Genomic DNA, 22,354 nt, shown 5'->3' on the forward strand with positions numbered 1-22,354 from the left:
AGAATACACAATGTATGACTATAAAGCAGATGATTTAGAAGATGATGAACCCGTTTACGAGTTGGAACTAAGAGGACAAGTAATAACGGAAAATACTCCGTTTGGTCAACTTCGAAGGGATTTGCGCCATTGGTTAAAACACGATAGAGTAAATAATCCAACGTATAAAACACACCTGAAGATTGAGGAGGAAATTCCATTAATTTCGCCTAAGATTGCAGAGCTCACGAATTCAGTTTCAATTCGTGTTACAAGTAAAGCGCGATCAAGATTGATCCATTTGAGAAATCGCATTTTTCGGGCCAATTCGCCGGTTGAAGGATCTTTGCAAATTAAATTGAAAATGCGAACTGACGTTGAAATGATACTAAGTCAGTATTTCGCGTTTAGATCACCACCTAACCCTTGTGCCAACTATTCAGAAAATCAAGATCTTACAACCATAAAATCAATTGCCATCGAACATCGTAATACGTGATGGAAACTTTTTTATCACTGATCCGTCGAGAGTCAATTTTAATACGAGTAGTTTCGCAAATTTCCCCCCAGTAGGGTTCCCAATACAAAAAAATTTATTTAATACAGCATGTGCTCCATACCGTTTGTCTGCAAATCTCCTTGAATTGGATAATGTGGCCGCCGCGAGAAAAACTTCGAGAATCAGGGAAATGAATCCACCGACTCAATTCAATTATCTGTAAACCTAGAGACGATTATTGAACCAAACAACCGTCGGGAACCAAACGCGATAGTTGAACCAACTTCTCAACAGCAATTTCAATACGGTGCACGCCCTCGGGTACCACGCGAGTAACATTCTGTAAACGCCCCGTTATCTAGTTCCACAACTTGGCCGCCTAGGGGCTCAGCTACGGAGAATCAATCCACAAGAATACCGCGATGGGCTGATTCACCGAACAGAAGACAAGCATCCGTACATATTCCGCGAACCTCCCGATTTGAATTTCCGGTTTCTAATACAAGCAAAAACACAAATGTTTCAAACACGCCAGTTGGAAATACGGTACCGGTTAGTAATAGTGATAGTAGAGCACCGATGTAAAATATTTTCAGATACAGTTCACACCAAGATCCGAATAGTATTCCGTTGAACATGGATTCATTTACGCGAACATTAGATGAAATACGATTCCGAGATTCGATGCGAAACGTAACGGAAGCAAATCAGCAACGAAACGGTCAATCTCCCTAAGGTCAAGATAATTTTACAGATGAAATAAGATCTCTAGTTAGGGTGCTTATTAAAGAATCCGTCGTAGACTATTTCAACGAAATGGATCAAATGCCGACTCCAACGCTTCCGTCGCGGCGATCTGCTACTAACAATGTACCACGTCCGGAGGACCCCATAACTTCTCAACCAGTAAATAACATACCTCTAGCGAATGAGTCATCAAACAGACAATTTCCTGTTGGAAATAATAGTGGTTCAAGCAATTCGAACATTCATCAATTTCCACCAAATAACCAAAATCCTCAATTTCCACCAAACAACCAAATTCATCAGCAATATATGAATGTGGGTTTGAGAACAAAGATTGAAAAATGGCAAGTTCAACTTAGTGACGATTCTAGACCTTTAACTGTCTCAGATTTCGTCAGACAAATAACAATTTTGGCCAATGCTAATCGCGTTACGAAGGAACAGTTGTTGCAGCAGTCGTACTTGCTTTTTGCGGGATAGGCATGAAAATGGTATTTTACATATTATGAAAAATTTCAAACTGGGATCACTTGGTACATTACCTCAACATTATTTTGAAAATTCAAATAAGGATAATACAATTGAGGATGCAATCAGGGAACGCAAACAAAAAGGTAATGAATGGTTTAATCAATACCTTGCGGACATGGAAAGATTATTCCAAAGTCTTTCCTACCAGACTAATGCACGGCAAAAACTGAAGCTGATTTACGAAAATATGAAAATGTCCTATAAGAGGCGTTTGGCGTTAACACCCGTTAGAAGATATTGTGCTGGTAGTGTATTAATGTATGGGTTAAATGATTTATTTCCTCCTAATTTCAAATCCTGCACCACTGTGCATTTTTTCTTCTACTTCTTCTTCGCATTCTTCTTCTTCTTCGTATTCTTCTTCTTCGTCGTCTTCTTTTTCTTTTTCTCCATCTTCTTCTTCTTCACGTTTCAAGCTTTTTGCTAATCGCATATTAGCTTATCGAGTGCTCTCAACTTAGTGGGCTAGATGCTCTTCCACAGTTATTAATTGAGAGCATTCGATGCCTATACCATTTTTGCATTAGTATAATTTTGTGGCAAGTACATTCATACTCTATATCTAGGGAAGCCGAGAAATTTTTCATTCCGCGAACCACTGTACATTAGGGTGCGGATTATTATTCAAATGTTCATGAAACCTGAAATTCGTTCGTTTTTCTGATTCAAAATGGCTTCGAAAGAAATTTCATCGAAAGTGACGCAAAAATATTTAAATTTTGATGTGGCACTAACGTTTTTTTAAAGCATTATTAGCGAGATTTTTAACTCGTTGGCTAGTTCATCTCGTCGTGGCGCAAACGTCTTGAAGTTGGATTTTTACTTAACCAATTTTGGATCCCTTTACACTATTCTCTTCATTACTGAATTCCTGAATCATTAACATAATTCAATATCTGTCTAATTCTGCACCAAGTATGAGTTTTACGTGGAATTCTAAATTTAAAGAAAAAATGTTTAACCTTTCATAAATTTGACATTTTTGTTTTACCAAATTCGAATCTTGGCGCGGATCCAGCGACGGGAGGAGAGACTCGGGCGGTGGTTCAACACACGCCGACTTGAAAATCCAGCGGTAAAAAGGTCTTTTGAACTTGAGTCTCGAGCTGTGGACGTTCCAGAAGGTGGCAGCGTAGAAAAACAATGGACGGCCATCAAGAATGCCTTTATAGAAACAAGCGAGAACAACTTGGGTGAGCTGCGCGCCCAGAGGAAAGAGTGGATCACAGATGAAACCTAGCGGAAGATTGAGGAGCGTAGAGAAGCAAAAGCCGCGATAGAGCGGGCGAGAACCAGAGGAGCCAAGAACGAAGCCCGTCAACGGTACTCGGTTCTAGAGAAAGAAGTCAAGCGCTCTTGCAGACGGGACAAGCGAGCGTGGGTGAACTCCCTGGCCGACGAAGGGGAGAAAGCCGCAAACACTGGCGATATACGCCTCCTCTACGATATCTCACGACGCCTGAGTGGAGCAAGGATGAACCCGAGGATGCCAGTGAAGGACACGAATGGACAATTGCTTACCGACCCCACTGACCAGCTGAAACGCTGGTTTGAGCACTTCGAACAACTTCTTCAAGTTTCGACGGCCATTCAGCCATCAACATCTCGGCATGATCCGCCTAGGGTGCGGTGCATCACTCGCGTCAATTCCGAGGCCCTATCACTGCAGGAGATTGAAGCAGCTATCCGAAGCATGAAATCCAACAAGGCTCCAGAGGTCGATCGCATATCAGCAGAGATGCTCAAAGCTGACCCCATGCTATCCGCTCAAATGTTGCATCAACTATTCTGTAATATCTGGGACACCGCGACTTTTCCGGCCGACTGGATGCAGGGCATCTTAGTGAAGGTCCCAAAGAAGGGGGATCTGACTGTGTGCGACAATTGGCGAGGCATCACGTTACTGTGTATTGTTCTCAAAGTTCTGTGCAATGTTATCCTGAATCGGATACAGGAGAAGATCGACGCGACTCTCCGACGGCAGCAGGCAGGATTCCGTGCCAGAAGATCTTGTGTGGACCATATTGTCACGCTCTGCATCATCCTGGAGCAGGTCAATGAATTCCAAGAGTCCCTTTATTTGGTATTCATTGACTACGAAAAAGCTTTCGACCGTCTCAATCACGAGAATCTGTGGGGCGCCCTGAGACGCAAGGGAGTCCCGGATAAAATCGTCAACCTCATCGAAGCGCAGTATGAGGCTTTCACGTGCAGAGTTCTGCATAACGGAGCCTTGTGCCTTGTATACTATCACCGCTACTGTTTCTCATCGTAATCGACGAGATCATGGTAGGTCCAATTGACCGTGTACCAAACCGTGGGCTGCTTTGGCAGCCTATCACCATTGTTGCCGCAAGTCTACCGATCTACCACAGGGATGGTGATACTGGTAACCCGATGGCTCGAGGCGACGCGTCCAACAAAAACGTCATGCGCTGTCACCGATGATCAGCCAGGCTGAGGGACGATCGATCTGTCAAACGGACACATCACCACAACTTATATGAGCATCCACCGTGACTTGATATATAGTGGAGTGACTGTAAATTTATTAAATTAATTGATTTCTACCTAAGAGTACTGAACATTGTAAGAATGCATATGATTGCCTAGTATTAAACTATAAAAGTGTAGTGAACTAACTATAATTTGTTATTCTAGAATTTGAAACACACTGTTCGTGGACAAAGCTAATGTTGTGAAGGTTACTAACCTTAAAATTGAAGTAATGCACTAAATTGTAAGATTGAATTATCCGCAATGTATGACTATAATTTCAAACTAATCCTATGATTTACAGCTTTGAAGCTGATATAATATACTGCTATCGAAAGTTAGTGCGAGGGGTTTCATTCCGGCAACAATTCTTCAAAGAATTTATCTTTAACGATGCCAAACCCCCCGGACCCTCCGCCAACGCCGAGAGAAAATGAGGTTAGTTGTGTGGCGTGCAACAAGTCTGATTTGCCGGGTAACTTCGTTCAATGTGACGCTTGTGATTCCTGGTGGCACTTTGCGTGTGCCGGCGTCGATTCATCGGTTAGTGAACGAGCATGGATGTGTACCAAGTGCGAAGCCGCCCCCAGTGTATCGGCAAAAAGCAGTAAATCGAGTAAAAGTGGATCGACTGTCGCTCGCGATCTTGAACGACTGAAACGGCAGCAGGACATTGAACAGCAGCAGGCAAATTTGAAGTAGCAGATAAAGTTTTTGGAGCAGCAACAAAAGCTGCTCGATAAGGCTAGAGCAGCTGAAGAGAACCGAAGTCAGGTTAGTCGTCATGCACATAATCGACGGGTGCGGCAATGGTTAGAAGAGTCCCGTGACGGTACGGAAGAAGGCGCGGTGGGAGGAAATCCAGCACCAGCTGCCTCGCCACTCGTTTCCGGCGTTCAACTACCACACTCCGATACCAGTGCCCAGAGTTATCTACCGTCGAGACGGAGGAAATACGACCTTCTGTTCTATTCCACATTCCGTATGAGTCCGTTATTCAATTCGAAAGGTTCGCGAAATGGGAAAGGCTACATCGCACAGTAGCTTATTTGCTGCGTTTCACTAACAACATCAACAGAAAGCAACGCAACATTTCTGGCGAGTTGCATCAGGAAGAGCTGCAGGCGGCGGAAGTGGTAATCATAAAGCAGGTGCAGTGGAAAACGTTTCCGGACGAGATGTCGATTCTCACGAAGAACAAGTCTGCTGGGGAAGGTGATGCGCAACCGATTCCAAAAAGCAGTTCGGTGTATCAACTGGTACCTATGCTGGATGAATACGGAGTTATGCGACAGAGTGGGCGCATTGGAGCAGCCAAACATGCGTCGTACAATCTCCGGCATCCTGTGATTCTTCCCAGAAGGAGTGAAGTGACTACACTCGTGGTAGATATGTACCACCGGAAGTATAAGCATGCTAACCCGGAAACCGTAGTCAATGAGATCCGTCAGCATTTTGAAATTCCTCGGCTGCGAACCATAGTGTGAAAATGCAGCCTTGAGTGTTGGTACTGTAAACTTCGCAGAGCCTCGGCCGTACATTCCTCCGATGGCTCCACTTCCAGCAGCTCGTCTTGCAGTCTGCAGCCGTCCATTCAGTTTCGTCGGATTGGACTATTTCGGTCCGTTGTTGGTGAAGCAAGGAAGAGCGAGCGTGAAGAGGTGGATCGCACTTTTCACTTGTCTCACCGTGCGCGCAGTCCATCTTGAAGTCGTGCACAGCCTGACTACTTCGTCATGCGTTTCCGCCGTACGAAGGTTCATCGGCCGTCGAGGAGCACCAGTAGAGATACACAGCGATAATGGGACCAACTTTCAAGGCACCGAACGACTTCTGCGGGAACAAATCGAGCAGGGGCTATCCGCAACATTCACCAGCTCGAAGTGTGAATGGATCTTCATACCGCCAGGTGCCCCACACATGGGCGGCGCCTGGGAAAGGATGGTACAGTCAGTAAAGGCCGCGATGGGTGAAGCTTACGGGGATGGGAAACTTGACGAGGAAGGACTTGGGACTTTGGTTGTGGAGGCTGAGAGCGTAGTGAATTCTAGGCCTTTGACGTACTTGCCGTTAGACTCGGATGAATCCGAAGCCCTGACTCCGAACCATTTCTTGCTCGGGAGTTCAAGCGGAGTCACGGAACCAAGCCGGAACATTCGCTATCAGCAGCAGAATCTACAGAAAACGTGGGTGGATATCCAACAGCAACTGGATATCTTCTGGAAACGATGGCTGAAAGAATATCTGCCAGTCATTCGTCGGCAGCCGAAGTGGTTCGAAGAAGTAGCGAGGGAAATCAGGATTGGTGATTTGGTCCTCATCACCGATGATGGAAGACGAAGCGAGTGGACCAGGGGACGAGTGGAGCAAGCTATTCGAGGAACTGATGGAAGAGTACGTCAAGCTATCGTGCGGACCAAAGGAGGTATTATGTGGAGACCGGTAACAAAGATTGCCTTGCTGGATGTTGGAGAGATCCGTGCAGTCTTGGTCGATGGCAAGATGCACCCGGCGGAGGATGCATTTACAGCTTTGAAGCTGATATAATATACTGCTATCGAAAGTTAGTGCGAGGGGTTTCATTCCGGCAACAACCATGGAGCATCTCAACGACTTCGATTTGGCTGATGATGTTGCTCTACTAGCACAACGGCGCTCTGATATGCAGAGCGAGCTCAATGACATAGCCGAACGCTCCCCTGCGGCGGGTCTCACCATCAACGTCAACAAGACCAAATCGTTGGATATCAACACAGGCAACCCTTCCAACTTTACGGTAGCGGGGCAAGCAGTGGAGAAGGTCGAAAGTTTCCAATATCTTGGCAGCCAAATAGCGTCGGACGGCGGGACCAAGAGCGACATAGGTGCACGAATCAAGAAAGCTAGGGCTGCCTTTGCGAGTTTACGAAACGTATGGAGATCCAACCAGATAAGTCAACGCACCAAAATCCGAATTTTCAACTCAAACGTGAAATCTGTGTTGTTATACGCCAGCGAAACGTGGTGTGTATCAGCGGAGAACACTCAAAAGCTGCAAGTCTTCATCAACCGATGTCTGCGGTATATAATTCGTGCCAAGTTTGAATCTTTAGATAGTGTTATAAATACAAGTGTGTGTACTAAAAACTTTTTAAACAAAACACACTCTTAACATTCCTGCATTGTTGTGTTTAAAAATGAACTGTTTATACGAAGTTTGGAAAATGGAAACTCACGTTTAAGGCTGTAACTTTGCCAATTTTATTTTACCAAATTCAAATCTATTACGGTACCAATGATAATTATGTGTATTTATTACTTCTAGATTGTTCCTACCTGATTTGACAGTCAAAGGATGCGTTTAAGTTTATAACTCGTTTCCGCATATAGTAACAGCTTCCATTTCAACTTACCCCGCATTTAAACTTACCACGGTTTATTATGCGTTCTGTGAGCACTCATAATATCCATAGATTAAAATTAGCTTAACAATTGTCGTGGAGCGCCAAAATAAGGGCTTGTAATTTTTTTTTATTAATCTCATTTATTTGTGCACATTGAAAAAAGATGTAGTTATGCCACAATTCGCATTCTGTGATGATGCCGGAATGGTTGATATTCTTTCAGTTAATCACCCTAATGATTAATTGACTGCATTGATAAAATTATCTAGGAATTAAATTGTTGATTATATCAAACATGTTTTAACTTAATGTTTGCATTTATTAATAACACCTATACACAATTTACCTCTACTCCGCCGAGTGTTTCTCGAAGCAAGATCCAAACTCATGATTCTGTATTGCCGCCCGCTTCTGTTTCTATCTGCTCTATTCTTGATTACATATTTTGATCATATGAGAGTAATATATTGAGCTCGTCGTGAGTGACTTTCTTGCAGTCGCATTGCTCTGTGGTCATACAAACGTACCTATCGCATGTGCTATTTTTAGCAACAAAGTTGTGGTTGGTATTTATCGCGGTATTTATAACCCAATTCACGCAAGTGCTGAGACAAAGTTTTATAAGCCATTAAACAACAACCTCCTCAAAATTTATTTGGCATTGTAAAACGGCTTTACAATAATTGAATAAATGCATAACAAACATATCTGCAAGCACTGATTGTTGTGAAGCTGTTAACCTGCCTGTCAAATGCTCTAATAAATGTTGCTTAGAAGCAACTTTTAGTATCTAGTTGAACCAGTGTTGAGAAAATATCAAAAAATCAAATCTCACAAAAGAATAAGATCACGCTTGATTTTCGTAGACATAAATCAACTAGCAAACAGCTGCTGTTGATATTGCAACTGTGGTGAGATTGAGTTTCATGATTTTTGCTTTACACCCGAACGCATCCGAAACTTCCATAACGGCTGGTAGCAGTCGCTTCGTTTCTGCCCTCGGTGAAGAGAAAAAAGAGATAGCAATATTATACCTTCCCTTTCTAATAAAACGAGGTGCAACGGAATGATTTTTGCGTAGATTCAACTCCCAGCTTCAACTTTACACGTTGTGAATAGTCTCGCATTATCAAAGGAGCTTGTAAAATCAATATCAAGCATGATATTTTGCTCCATCAGCATATTGATAGCGTATGAGAGTGGAAAAATATCAATTTTCTAATGATTATGCCATCACTGAGTTGAACAATGTGTGCAGTGAAAGTCATTGAATCTGTTTTACATGATCGTGCTGTTGCACAATAGAAATCTTTGGAGTATAATGATTTTATGCCACGTTCTTGACAGCTCTTGTCATAACAGTACATTTTTAAACACAACAATGTGAGAGGGTCATTTCAGAGCCATGTTTGATTCATCTCTAGCCAGAGATTATATTTTCCTCCAAACAACTCATTCCGAAAACTTCCCAAATATGTTAGATCCCCCACCACGCTTGTCAAACTTTCCCTTTTTCTAAATCTAACCCGTATCATTGGATGCGATTATTAGCCTGTTCAAACTTCCTCTCTTCCACGATAGAAAAAAAAACCCTCCACCTCCTGTCAGTTTCTCCATAGCCATCTCAATTCCTTATTTGACACTTTTGTCTCAATTTTCCACAAATCCCAACACGACTTTGTTATCATTTTAATTAGATCCGTACATGGGCACAAAAAACAGACCACACATCTACTATACATTTACAACTCGCATGAGACGAGTTCCCCTTCCCCCCATCGAGCTGCCGCCACCGCCATAACAAAAAACTGCCAAAAACAAGTGAGAGTGAGATTAAAAACAATAATTTTTCATTTTTATCTCATGCATGTCATGGCTTTCCCGGCGGCATAAATAAGCAATTTATCGTCTTGATGGGTCTTCCCCTCCACCACCGAGCCAGCTGCCACCGCGCCGCCACCTAGCTCGTGGTATCAAAATCAGTAACATCAGTTTTGATACAGTTTTGTTGGCTGTTTCCAGTAACCCAAGTGCGAGAACTTTAATGTGCTGCAAAAGTTTGACTTGAGTGAATTTTCATGGGGATATATGTACGTTCTAAAGAGGTCTTCCGTTTGGTGGTGTTTTCGGCCGGGGTGGGATCTAGGGTTACAAATGAGTTTCTATTAGTGGTATGATTGCATGGTTTAAAAAAAATGAAATTTCTGAACCGTACGCTTGATGCAAGCCGTAAAATTCCATGAAACCCAGTTTTTTTTATCCGACCCGGCTCTGTCACAAACACCCCCGTAATGAAGATTATCAAATCCAGATGAGTGTTTGTGAGAAGGTCTCCTCTTTTGGGGATTTTGCGGTCTCCTCTATTACACGTTTCCTGTGAGCTGTGCCTTCTACAGTCGACTATTTTCCCAAGCAGTTTGGGAAACTAGCTCGATGGCGTAGAAGCATATGTTTCGTGCCACCACCATCGGCCGGAGAATGTGGGGATGAATTCCCAAGGCAGCCATCAGCGTAGTGGTTGTTATGAGTTTTTTTTTCCGCCCTAACTTGTTTCAGCCATCGCCATCATCATCATCCCACACTGCCGGCATTGCCTTTAAACGTACGTTACAGACCATAAGCAGCATACACACATATTAAGATATTAAATTTGATTTATGTGATTTTGACAGCCGGCTGAATTTGTAATAAAGGGCCAACCACACCACAAAACCCTCCCTTGGTTGGAAGCACGAGGGACAAAACAAAAAAACTGATCCAGTACAGCGTTTTAAAACTGAAGGCTGATGTATGGCATGCGGTCCTCGATTAAATTATTAAACGAGTGCGAGTGACTGGTTCGTTCATGCGGGAGGATCGGCACGTCAACGAACCGGGAAATTGAAATACGTTGGTGACAAAGTGAACAGTGAACAGTGAACAGTGTCTTGCCGGTGGCGGCAGTTTGGCTATTAGCACCAAATTTGTTTATAATGAGCGACAAGTGTGTTATGGTTTGGAAGGTTATTGGAACCAAGAGGCATATTACTGTGTGATGTAATATGGGAGGGACTAGCTGTACTTACTGAGCGTTTTGATATTACAAATGGGTCATACCTGAAAGATAAGAAAGGAAAAATCATGCTTAGTGAAATTTTTTAGGCCGGACCATTGATAGGATAAATGTTTATTAGGGTTAATCAATTACAGTGTAAAAAATATGCCTGTTAAGGCAGAGTGCAACCGTGGTGCACCACCAAGAAACTTTATAAAACGGACACACACTTAAGGTCATAACGTTTTTGTTTGTCTACTTAGCTGGATGTTTTTTTTCGGTAAATATGATGATCTATTTGTAAGCAACATAGCAAAATTTATGAAGTAACAAAAATGTTTTACAATATTTTATATTAATGCTCATAAAAGTCGTTTACAACATTTTTCATGCTCATTTAGATACAGCTTTAAAACATGGGTTATTTTTAAGTTTGTGCCAAGTAAAATAAATTATATTTTTAAATTCTCAATGATGATACACAACAACTATAAAATATATTAATTTTGTAGAACAACAGAACACTAGCAATTACATTTTAATAATTATGATTCTTCCTTATTTTGTAACGTTAAGCTGTCATCTAGTAACTTGTATTCCATTTGAATTGAATATGAAAATTGGCAAGACGTAAGACAAAGTTCAATATGACTGGCCGTTTATACAAACGTACAAGGATAAGGAATTAAGCCTTAATGCTTCCACTTAAATTTTATTTTGTCGGTCCAATTTAAATCAAAACATATTATGCACTTATTAACGAAAGAATAAAGAAAGACAGAAACATAGAATATAATTTCTTAAGTGATTTGTTCATTCGTGTTTTGCAAAGGTTGACTAAAAGTAAATTGGTACGTTCAAAAAGACCTGTAATTCGTGATTCAATAAGTTTAAAACTCTATTAATGGTTACTTTACAGTACTTTTAATAAAACTTTAAAGTTACAGCATTAGATGGTTACATTTCTCCAGTTTGAACGACATCTCGAACTTTCCTCTTGATGGAGCCCATCAGCGCTAGCACAGTGGAAATGGAATCAGCGCATTTCTTCTATTTTTCCAGCATTTCACTGCCCCACCGTTTCGTCGAAGTCTGCTCTGATATTACGCATTATTTTTTGATAGGTCGAAATTTCGGGCAATTCAGAGGTGATGATGATAATGATGATGGTCCCACCTCCTATCCCTACAAAGGTTTGAGCTGGACGATTTATCTTTAAGATAATTAAATATGACATTTTAACCAGGTTAGCAAACAAAATCGAACTGGTTACAGTTACAGATATAAATTCTCTCTAGAGTTTACAGTTGCTTCACAGCGATATAAATGTGGAAAAGCTCAGGCGTCCACCTCTTAGCTCGCCTTTTTGTCCACCTGAAATATTCATAGGTATTACACGCAATCAAGAGTTAATGAACAATCAACAAAACATCCTATTACACTTGCAACCCCGCAGTCTAATGCTATCATACTTTTCAGCAATGCTCACGAACTCCCAACATTTGCCAGGAAACTTACTACTAACTCAAGGTATCTTCTAAATAAGCTTCAAAATTGCATTTTTGTTTTTCAAATGTTAAATTTAGTCCTCTATATCCGTAATACGCGCGCGAGGCTCAAACCTTTGTAGACTAATTTTTTTTAATTAATCTACTATTAAATCAAATGTTAAAAATCTAGCATCACCATTGAGGCCAACAGAAATAGTTTTTTCAGGGCTACAATAATTATTAAAAAAAAAGTCGTTATGACAGCTATCCATATAAAATAATCCGTTAGAGATAACTTCTTCAAAATACATAATTTGTCAATTCATAAAAAAAAATCACTGGATAACTGTTCAAAAGACAGTTTTAACGTGTGAAATTCAGTGTCTTTTAAATTCTGTAAGTGTTGCTAAATGTTTGATATGTCTAGGCATCGAATTGAAAACATTTATTCCTTTATAATATAATGAATTTTGTGAAGCACAAGTCAAGAAATGTGGTGTTCTTATTTAAACCGCGTTTCTAGTTTTATATCACACAAATATCGAGGCAGCAAACCGTTAACTACTTTAAAAATGAACACCATAGTCAAATATTCAATTCTTTGCTTCACCGACAACCATTGTAAGGCGTCTAACATCAAAGTTGAGGAAGTGAATCTATTACATCTCAAAATCAAACGCATTATTTTATTCTGCAAGCGCTGTAATCTCGATATTTGTGTTGCATTGGCCAGAAATAAAATGGAAGGGCAAAAGTCAAGATGAGGAGAGATGATTGATTTGTATAGCTGTATTTTACTGGCATTAGTTAAATCGTTTTTCAATCGACATAGAACTCCATACTTCTTGGCAATTTTCTTGATGACATTGTAAATGTGAGAGTTGAACTTAAGTGTATCATCAATAATCACGCCAAGATATTTAATCTCCTGAACGCGATCAATAGTCTCATCATCACTTACAACAGAGACGTTCTCATTTAATCGATTCCGCGAAATTACCATAAATTTAGTTTTACTTGTATTAAATTTCAACTGTTTATACTTCAACCATCTACTTAGAGAACGTAAATCTTCATTCAAGTGTAAAACGGCATCATCTAAATCCTTAGCTGCAATGAATAACACAGTATCATCTGCAAAAAGATTAATGTCGCAAAATCGTAAAACACGTCGCAAGTCATTAATATACATAATAAATAACAGGGGCCCTAATACACTTCCCTGGGGCACTACAAGGGTATTCCCCACGGGACTGGAAACAGAATCATTAAAAACAGTCCGTTGAGTTCTGTCAGACAAATAGCTTTCAAACCATTTATATGCAGTACTCGTAATTCCAAAGCGCTTAATTGATCGTAACAATAAGGGCCTAGAAATTGTTTCAAAAGCGCGTTTAAGATCAAAAAAAATAAACAGCAAAAATCGTATCTTTACACTCCAAGTTATTTTTCCACTTCGCTAATACCAAATTCAACGCGGTTTCACAAGAATGACCTTTCCGATATCCCGATTGTTCTGGTATCAACAAACTACTACTATTTAAATACTCCAACAGCTGGCCTTTAACAACAAGTTCTAAAATTTTCTCTAATGTGTGCAACATGTTGATGGGACGAAACTCTTCGGCTTTAATCGTTCCAGCAACTTTTTGAATAGGGACCACTAAGGATTCCTTCCAAATTTGTGGCACATGTCCAGTTTGTAATGATTCATTAATAAGGTCCATCAAGATGTGGCCAATGACATGAAAGCAATCTTGAATAACTCTAGCATTAACATTATCTACTCCAGTCGATTTTCCTAATGAAAAACAAATAACTCTAAGTTCATCTGATGTGATTGGGTGAAAAACTTCAAATCTACAACTACTATTAACTGGCTGTTTTATTTCGTCAGGTTCATCGACCAATTCAATAGATTGATTAATCAATGAAACGCTATCTACGAAATAATTATTACACTTAGCTGCAATTACTTGTTCTGACTGTTCTAATGTGCCATTAAAAGTTATGGACCGCGGTTTGCAATTACTAGGTTTTAATAAAGATTTCAAAATTTTCCATAACTCTTTGCTGTTGTTTAGATGCTGATCAATCTTCCTTTGAACATATTCACAACGAGTTTTCTTTATCGATTGTGAATACTTATTACGCACGATTGTGTGATTGTCATTGTCGATAATATAAGAGATTTGGGAGTTATTCTAGATTCTTAATTAATATTTGTGGATCATAAGAACACAATAAATCATAGATCAGGCAAAGTGCTTAGCTTAATAAAGCGTTTTGGATTCCACTTTCAAGATCCTAACACAATTAAAACACATTATGTTGCCTATCCCAACAAACAATTTGAGTTGTCCAACAGCTGATTAAGCCATTTTTTAGCTGAAGAAGCTTATTTTTGCCAGAATAAGCACTTATTTAACATTCCATCTTTGTTGGGATGTGAGACTTATATTAGAATATTGATGTGCTGTTTGGTCACCTTATATGAAAATGCATGAAGAACTAATACAATCAATTCAAAAGCTGTTTTTATTATATTATCGTTCGAGTTGAAAATCGGAAAACCCCACACGTGACAATTGATTTAACTTTCGTTCTGTACGTTAAACATAACATCGTACATAGTGCGCTGTTCGCACAATGATACGCTATACAGCGCATTTTAGTAGTAACATTACGTTTATTTCTGTTTATTATGATTGTACATTGATTAAACATTTCAATTGATTAGCCTATCTGGCTATGCATCTTTGTTTAATTGGATATTCTAGTTTAATATTTGCGTTTTTCATCTAGTTTACAGAGTATCCCTGGGGAAGTGTGTTTTGTTTTAATTGAAAAATTTGATAATCTACCTAACTACGAGTATAACTTAACCTTACGTACTATATTGAGTATGATCTGATAATCTGATGATCTGACCTCTCCTTGTTTTTGTTTTGCGTCAATCTTGTTTTCCGTGATGAGCACCAATGCTACCGACGCCAGGGAGGCAGCTCTAACACCTGGACCCTACTTATCGACCAATCTACTCATGAACCGGGGACCAACGGCTTTACTTCTCTTCCGAAGGGAGACGTGATCAGAGATGTTATGCCTTAGAACATCCCGGCGGCGCTGGCTTGGATTGAGCTCAGGCCTGCTGGGGTGAGAGGTAATAACACTGTGATCTGATCTCATACATAGTCTTTGAATCTTTCCAAGAAGACCGTTCTTTGCTCTTCTAGAGTCTGAAGACCAGACAGACGGTGGACCTCAGAATATCGCGTCCATGAAGGACGGTTTAGGATCATCCTAAGGATCTTTTTCAGGATCCTTTGGAGTTTAAGGTGATGGCATTTGGCGCAACTCCCCCAGATTAGCATACCGTACTCGATTACGGGAAGAATGATTTGCTTGTAGGCAGCAAGCTTATTTTTCACGGACAGGGTGAATTCTCTGTTGATAAGGGGATACAATGATCTTATCAAGATGTTGCACTTGGATTTCGTTTTTTCAACGTGCTCCCAGAAAAGCAGCCCACTGTCAATAGTCAATCCGAGGTAGACTACCTCTTTGGACAATTGCACCACTGTGCCGTTTAGGCAGATTTTTTAATTATCAGATGGAATAAGTCTGGGAGATTTTGAGTTTGGAAAAGTTATAACCTGGGTCTTTACCACGTTGATACGGATCTTCCAGCTGTTGAAATACTCAGACAGGACATCTAAGCCTCTCTGGAGTTTGGTAGTCAGAGCCTACATGATGATGACCATGCCCTTGTAAACGATGGATGTTTTGTCTGATAACAGGAACAACGATCCACCATCAGAGAGAGCTAGAATATCGAAGGTGAATAGATTGAACAGGATGGGCCCAAGAAGACCGCCGTTCAAAAACCTGGATAGATAATTTTAAACGATCTTCACGAGGAAGATCGGAAGACCGTATCGGTGCAACTTGTACACCAAACCATCATGCCAGACATCGTCAAACACTTTTCAACGTCTAGCAATGCCATAGCAGATGTTTTAGAAACAGCCTCGTTTCGTCTTAGAATGTTTGTTATTCAGGTCATTTGGTGGACGGTGGACATTTTCGAAAACCAAACTGCTCCTTGAGTAAGATGTTGTTTTCATTGGCAGATGCTAGAAGCCGGCTGTAAACTGCCTTTCCAAACAGCTTGGATAACTCTAAGAGAAGGCTGATAAGTCGGTAACTTGAAGGAGAGGAAGGATCCTTTCCAGGTTTCCGGATGGGTATGACTTTAGTTGACTTCCATCCCGACGGGAAGTAGCCAATTGAAAATCAGTGCCAGATGATTGAAGCATCTGGAACTCAAATATGTGAGTTCCAGAATGAGGATGTTGTCGAAACCTGGGGCCTTCATATTTTTGGATGATTTGATATAGGCGAACTGTTCGTTAGCTGTGATCTTGGATTCCTCAGGAAAGATGTTGGAAACCTAATGGAGTGGACTTCTGCTGACGAAGTGTTGACCTATAACTGCAGCCTTCTCTACATGTTTTATCAGATCAACCAATGAAGTTTCCAGAACGGCTTAGAACAATCTGGAAGAGACCGGATCTTACTAGCAAAATCTTTATTTCTGAGATCCACCATCCAAATTTGATAATTGTGGTAAGGCGATTGCAATCGGTCTTATGGACAGGCAGACCAGAGCGTTTGTAGGTGGTTGGTTGTGATTCAGAGTATTGCTCACCTGTCTAGATACTGGCACTTGTTGATCCCTGGCCCGCGATATCGGCTCCACGATGGAACGCAGACACTGATGAACGTCTTCGGACGATTCTGCTTGGATATCGTAGTCGACAGTGGTGTCGACGCAGTGTTGGAACTGACCCCAGTCGACACGAGAAGCTTCAAATCGGTTCACGGAGGAACCAACTTTGGCCGCCACCTGAGTTCTTATAGGTGATAGGTTGAGCGATGTTATTGCCCATGTTGCTTATAAAGATATCGAAGGTAGTGTGAACATCGGACCGACTCAACTAGCTGGGAATGTGCTGGCTCAAGATGTTGTAGCGAGCTTCTTGCGGATCGTTGTTTAGGATGGTTCCGTTTTGGTTGCACCGACTGTTGCTCCATGCTTGATGTTTGGCGTTGAGGACACCAGCAATGAAGTACTTCGCACTCCTCCGAGTGAGCTTGCTGATGTCACTTCAAAGGGCCGCTGCTGACCCGTCTCTGGTGTTGACTTGCTTGGGATGGAACTGATGGAAATAGAGCCGACAGATGTGGAGACTTCCACCCCTACGGCTTCGATGACATATGTTCCTCCTTATAGCGGCGGCCACTCCTCATCACCCGGAGCTGGTTCTATCAAGCCACACGAGCCGGAAGTCAAGAAGAAAAATATTTATCTCGGGCTTCAGGTGCGTTTAAGTAATGACGGCAATGTCAATGTTTCGTTCGCTGAGGAAGTCAATGAATTCGATGTTTTTGCTCTTGATCGAGCAAGCCTTCCAATTGGCGATGCTGATGGTTTCACAGGCCATATTGAATGACGAATAGGCCCAGGATTTGAATCTGGTCGAATCTGGTTTTGCAGCTTCGCAGTCAGTTGGACAACTGGGTAAATAGGGGGATCAACAGCTCCGGTGAGTATGGAGCGTTAATGTTGTCGTTGGATTGTGACTTCGATTCCTGATCGCAACGCCAGCTAAGTCCAGCGGTCCTGGAGGGTTCTGAACGTGGTGCAGCAGTCGTTTGTTGATCCGCTGCAGCAGCAGCCAGACGATTGTTGAGTGGCAGCGGTGAAAGCACCGGGATCGGGAGCCGTGGAAAATTCAGCCGGTTGTTGTTTGGAACCTTCCTGCGATCGGGTTAGTTGTTTGTGGAGGCTTATACTGCTCCCATTGCACCACGATGTGGAATAGGGCCTGAATGTTCTGCAGATCCTTCAGGCACGTCCAGGTGGACCAGATACAGCTGGTCTCGAAACTTTCGACTGGTATCATGACGCGTCATCTTGAGCACCTGCACCGGTTTGAGTCCATTGGCCTTCAGCTCTCCCGACAGAGCATCTGTTTCCATGTCCGGGAGTTCTCGCACAACAACCTTTAGTGGTTTTTTGGCCGCGATGGCGTGGGAGAAGTATTCTACCTTCATATTTTCTAGCATGATTTGTACCGCTTCGTAGTGGTTCATCGCCGGAACCATTAGCTTGCAGCCCTCCGTGCAGTATTTGATGGTGTATTTCAGTCCTCAAGAGATTAAGAAGTTTATTTGTTCCCGTAAGCCGGGTGGGAATCCCTTCACGAAGAAAGGCGGCATTTTCTCTTTCTTTTTTGTTTCACTCGGTAGCAATCGTGTAGGGTCTACTTATGAGCTGCTATAGCTATTTATATAGTTGTTCTACTCTCAGCACTCAGCATTCAGCACTTTACACACTTAGAACATTAATTTTTAAGGCTACGGAATCCATCTTTGATACAAACATGTCGTGTAGAATTAAATGCTCCGAGACTGAAAAGTTAGTTACTCGAGGAAAAGTACGTTTGATTGAGCTGAATGTTGCGTCTGCTATGACTTAATTTTATATCTAGATTGACGCTCGTACATATCAGCCTCAGATCATCTAAATCTACATGATTTTTTTCTAAAAGTGTAGCTCTATCTAGAAATGCCACTTTTGCTGAGTTCTCATTAAAATTTATTTGCCGGGAGCTCAGCTGTGCAAATCTCAGATAAAAATCGATCAGATTCGACAACAACATTAACTGTGCAACTTTTCCGATATTATCCCTTTGTGCAAGTGATCTTCGCCGAAAATTTCCTAACCAACAATACAATGTATCGCATAACTAATCCCACGGAATAACTTGCACCAAAACATTTTCATTGCGCCAAATTCCTCAACCAAAACTTCACCCATCAAACCAAGAGATGAAACAATGCTTCAGTATTTCAAGGCTCTCTAACTTTTTGACATGCCGGCACACGCCAAGGTTAAACTGTCAGTTTCCGATGCCTTCTCATCCTCAACGAGACCCTTGCATTTCCCAATCAAGACGATGGAACTAACGAACGTCGGAATTCCATCCCACCACCCACCACCGAATAGCAAGGTAAGACCATCGCCGCCGACGCACCCGAGCTTGAATACACACTTACAATGTTCTGCTCGGATGACTTTTCTGAATTCGGTAAATTAAATTTTACTCCTTCATTCTTCTAAAACTCCCATCTTCCCCAGCACCACCATCATCCTTCCCGTGTCGTCCTATCGCATAGTTGGTCTTGTAGCTATAACTTGCTGCCCCGCAAAGGTGATTCCACTCCAAGATCAATTCCTGCTGTCGTCTTTGTCGTTTTCGAAAGTTGATTCGAATGTCGCGTTTCCTATTTAGCCTCCCTCGTTCCCTCTCCCAGTCGCAGTTCTTCATCAACTTTAACCTAACCCACTTAAGCGACGGAATATTCAAAAGTCGGCACCTTCCTCCGATCTCTCGTCCCCCCACTCAGCTGGATGGTACGTGGTAGTTAGGTTGTACCAATACAGGAAAATGACATCCTGGAATGTTATTCTTGGATGGGGGATGACGTGCTCTCCGGTGGAAAGTTCAGTATCTTGGATGTCTCCTTGGCCCTATGAATTAGACTAGGCCGGGAGAATGGGCTGGAGGGGATTCGATTTCAATGAACGACTGGAATTTGGAAAACTCCTACCCTCCCAAGGCTCGTTCGGAAATTTTAAACCAAACGGGAAAGCTCATCTTTGTCGGTCTCTTGTCTTTTTGCAGTATTCCAGACGAAAGTGGATCTGGGGGCCTGGAGGTGGGATGAGAGAGACGAACCATTTATTGATTCTTTTCTCTCCGGGCGAAAGGTATTTAATGGGATAAAAGGAAAGGTATATAGTAATTTAATTGAAGAGGACCTTTTTCTCCCAGTGCGACGACAAAGTTGGAAATCAAGCCAACCGACGACGAAGACGACGACGACGACAATGGCGAGGAAAAAGACGCTGATCGAGCACCGGTCGCGTTTTCCTGAGAACGAGAAGCGAAACTGGTGAATTGGTTGTCAAGTTTTGGGATCGATTTTTGCCGCTTGCTAACTAAGCTATTTGGAAAATATGCTTTGAGAGGCAATTTTGCGTTTTAATCTGGCCGGAAAGCTTGTGGGACTAGTTTGGATGGGGGAAAATTTATTCAAGTTGAAGATTTTTTTCTTTCATCTTGATTGTACTACTTTGCAGTTGATTGATGCATACATATGTTTCAAAGGCTGGGCGGCAACATAGTCATCATATATGTATGTAAGCATGAGGTATGGTTAACAAAAGGCATAATTGTAAGCCATCTATCAATGTTATCTTGATGGATGGCACCCGATTCAACTGCTTAAGATGAGTTCTTCAGTCGTACAGATTTGTTTGTTAGATTTGCCTCGCTCGGGAGCGTACTAAATAAACTAAAGAGAGCAAATTCACGTACTTCGTTCGACATAAAAATTGAACTGGTTTAGAGCTTGACCCGGTATTTTTAATAATTTAAAAGAAATAACGTCAAGATAAGGTTGAGGATTTGTGGAGAAAATGTTTATTTACCTATCGAAATTAGTCAGAAAAATTTTCCGAATCCGGTACTTCAAAAAATAAAGAATATTTCTTCAAGTTTGGAACTACGAAATATTCTCTAAATATCTTGAGAAATCATTATTTCAGATTTTCTAAAATGTTTCAAAGAATTGATTGTTTTCAAAATTTTCAAAAGATTTGATTTTAATTTTCATGTTAGCTTCTTAAAATATTGCGTTACCTTTTAAATTTTAAAACGGATCGGACTGAAATTTTCTCACTTTTAACATTATATGGAAATCTTTGATTTGACACACACAATTCTTATCACAACAAGGTAGCTGTACTAATTGGGTCATATGGACCCGGATTTCACTCCCTCGTGAAATTTTAACCAAAACGCAATGTTTTATATCTCATTTGAAAGGTAAATTTCTAAAAAATACAATGCTGGATGAATAAAGCGTTTCTGGTAACATTGGACACCGGGAATTTACTACAGAGAGAACGAGGTTTTGGTATGGGTGTAAGCCGAAGCAATATATAATTTCACTCATAAAATCATACCAATTCAATAATTCTTGATCAAACATACTCGATTATATGTTAGTTCTACCAAGGCAGATACGGTTCCTTAGAAAATAGCAGACTTTTACACCAAGAAAAATAACATTTCACACCGGTTGTTGCTGAAGGTGTTCAGTAGGGTTAACTACCCCATTTCCAGCCTATTAAGCACAACCCGCATTTAGTCTTTCTTAATCTAACGCAGTTTAGCACCAAACGGAATGTTATTATTACTGATGGCTTCCAAATTTATTTACCTTTCCGTACGTACCGTAAGATTTGATTAAGAGAAACCAATCGTTGAGATACTGTCAAAAGTCTAAAACTGCTTCTTGACGCCAAACTCGGTGTTATATCATATAATATTAGTTCCGGATCGTGCCGCAGAGATGGCACTGTAGTTCATTTTCGCTAAATGAAGACTTAGAGAGTTACCGTTTTCAGCAAATATGTTCAGTTTGTCAAGAAACATCAGCTTACGTTGTAAGATTAGCTATTTTCGCTCAATAAAGTCTAAGAGAGTTGCCGTCACTTGCCATTATCATAGTAGTTCCAGATTGTGCCGCTGAGATGGCAGTTTAGTAAATATTTGCTAGTTTTTTTCCTTGAATTGTTTTCTGTCGATCTTGTTTTCCGTACTGAGAATCAATGCTACCCACGCTAGGGAGGCAGCTTCTAAGCCTGGACCCTAGCTATTGACCCATCATCATCTCATGGACCCTTTATTTCCCTTCTGAAGGAAGGCGTGATCAGAGATGTTTTGCCTCAGAAAATCCCGACTGGGATTGAACCCAGGCCTATTGGGGTGAGAGACGATCACGTCTACCATTACACCACACGTGCCGCTATAATTCTGTCATTTGACATTACCATATTAGTTCCAGATTTAGCACCGGGAAACTATTACAAGGAAAAGGAGGTTTTGGTATGGGTGTTTGAGCGAGCAGAAGTGTATACAAAGACATACAGGTTCCTTAAGAAATAGCTGATTTTTACACCAAGCAAAATAACATTTCAGTATTTCCAGGACCGTCATTTCTAGATAGAGCTGGAATTAGGGCGTAACAGCTTTTGTAAGCAATGACTTCTCTAGAT

At 41.2% G+C, this 22,354-nt stretch overlaps 2 protein-coding genes across 2 annotated transcripts in view; one reads left to right on the forward strand and one right to left on the reverse strand.

The window, feature by feature from the left end:
* LOC135711020 (carboxypeptidase N subunit 2-like) overlaps window positions 1–22,354 on the reverse strand; it is a 403,442-nt gene that overhangs the window by 258,512 nt on the left and 122,576 nt on the right. The window lies entirely within an intron of this gene.
* LOC135711037 (uncharacterized) lies at window positions 4,646–6,799 on the forward strand. The gene is made up of 3 exons (XM_065233780.1): window positions 4,646–4,950; window positions 5,331–5,698; window positions 5,778–6,799. The coding sequence occupies exons 1-3, from the start codon at window positions 4,646–4,648 to the stop codon at window positions 6,797–6,799; spliced, it is 1,695 nt and encodes a 564-aa protein (XP_065089852.1).

This window comes from Ochlerotatus camptorhynchus, unplaced genomic scaffold, assembly GCF_037179485.1.
Source record: "Ochlerotatus camptorhynchus isolate MF236.1 unplaced genomic scaffold, CSIRO-AGI_Acam_v1.1 ptg000416l, whole genome shotgun sequence".
In the NCBI taxonomy this organism is placed as follows: domain Eukaryota; kingdom Metazoa; phylum Arthropoda; class Insecta; order Diptera; family Culicidae; genus Ochlerotatus; species Ochlerotatus camptorhynchus.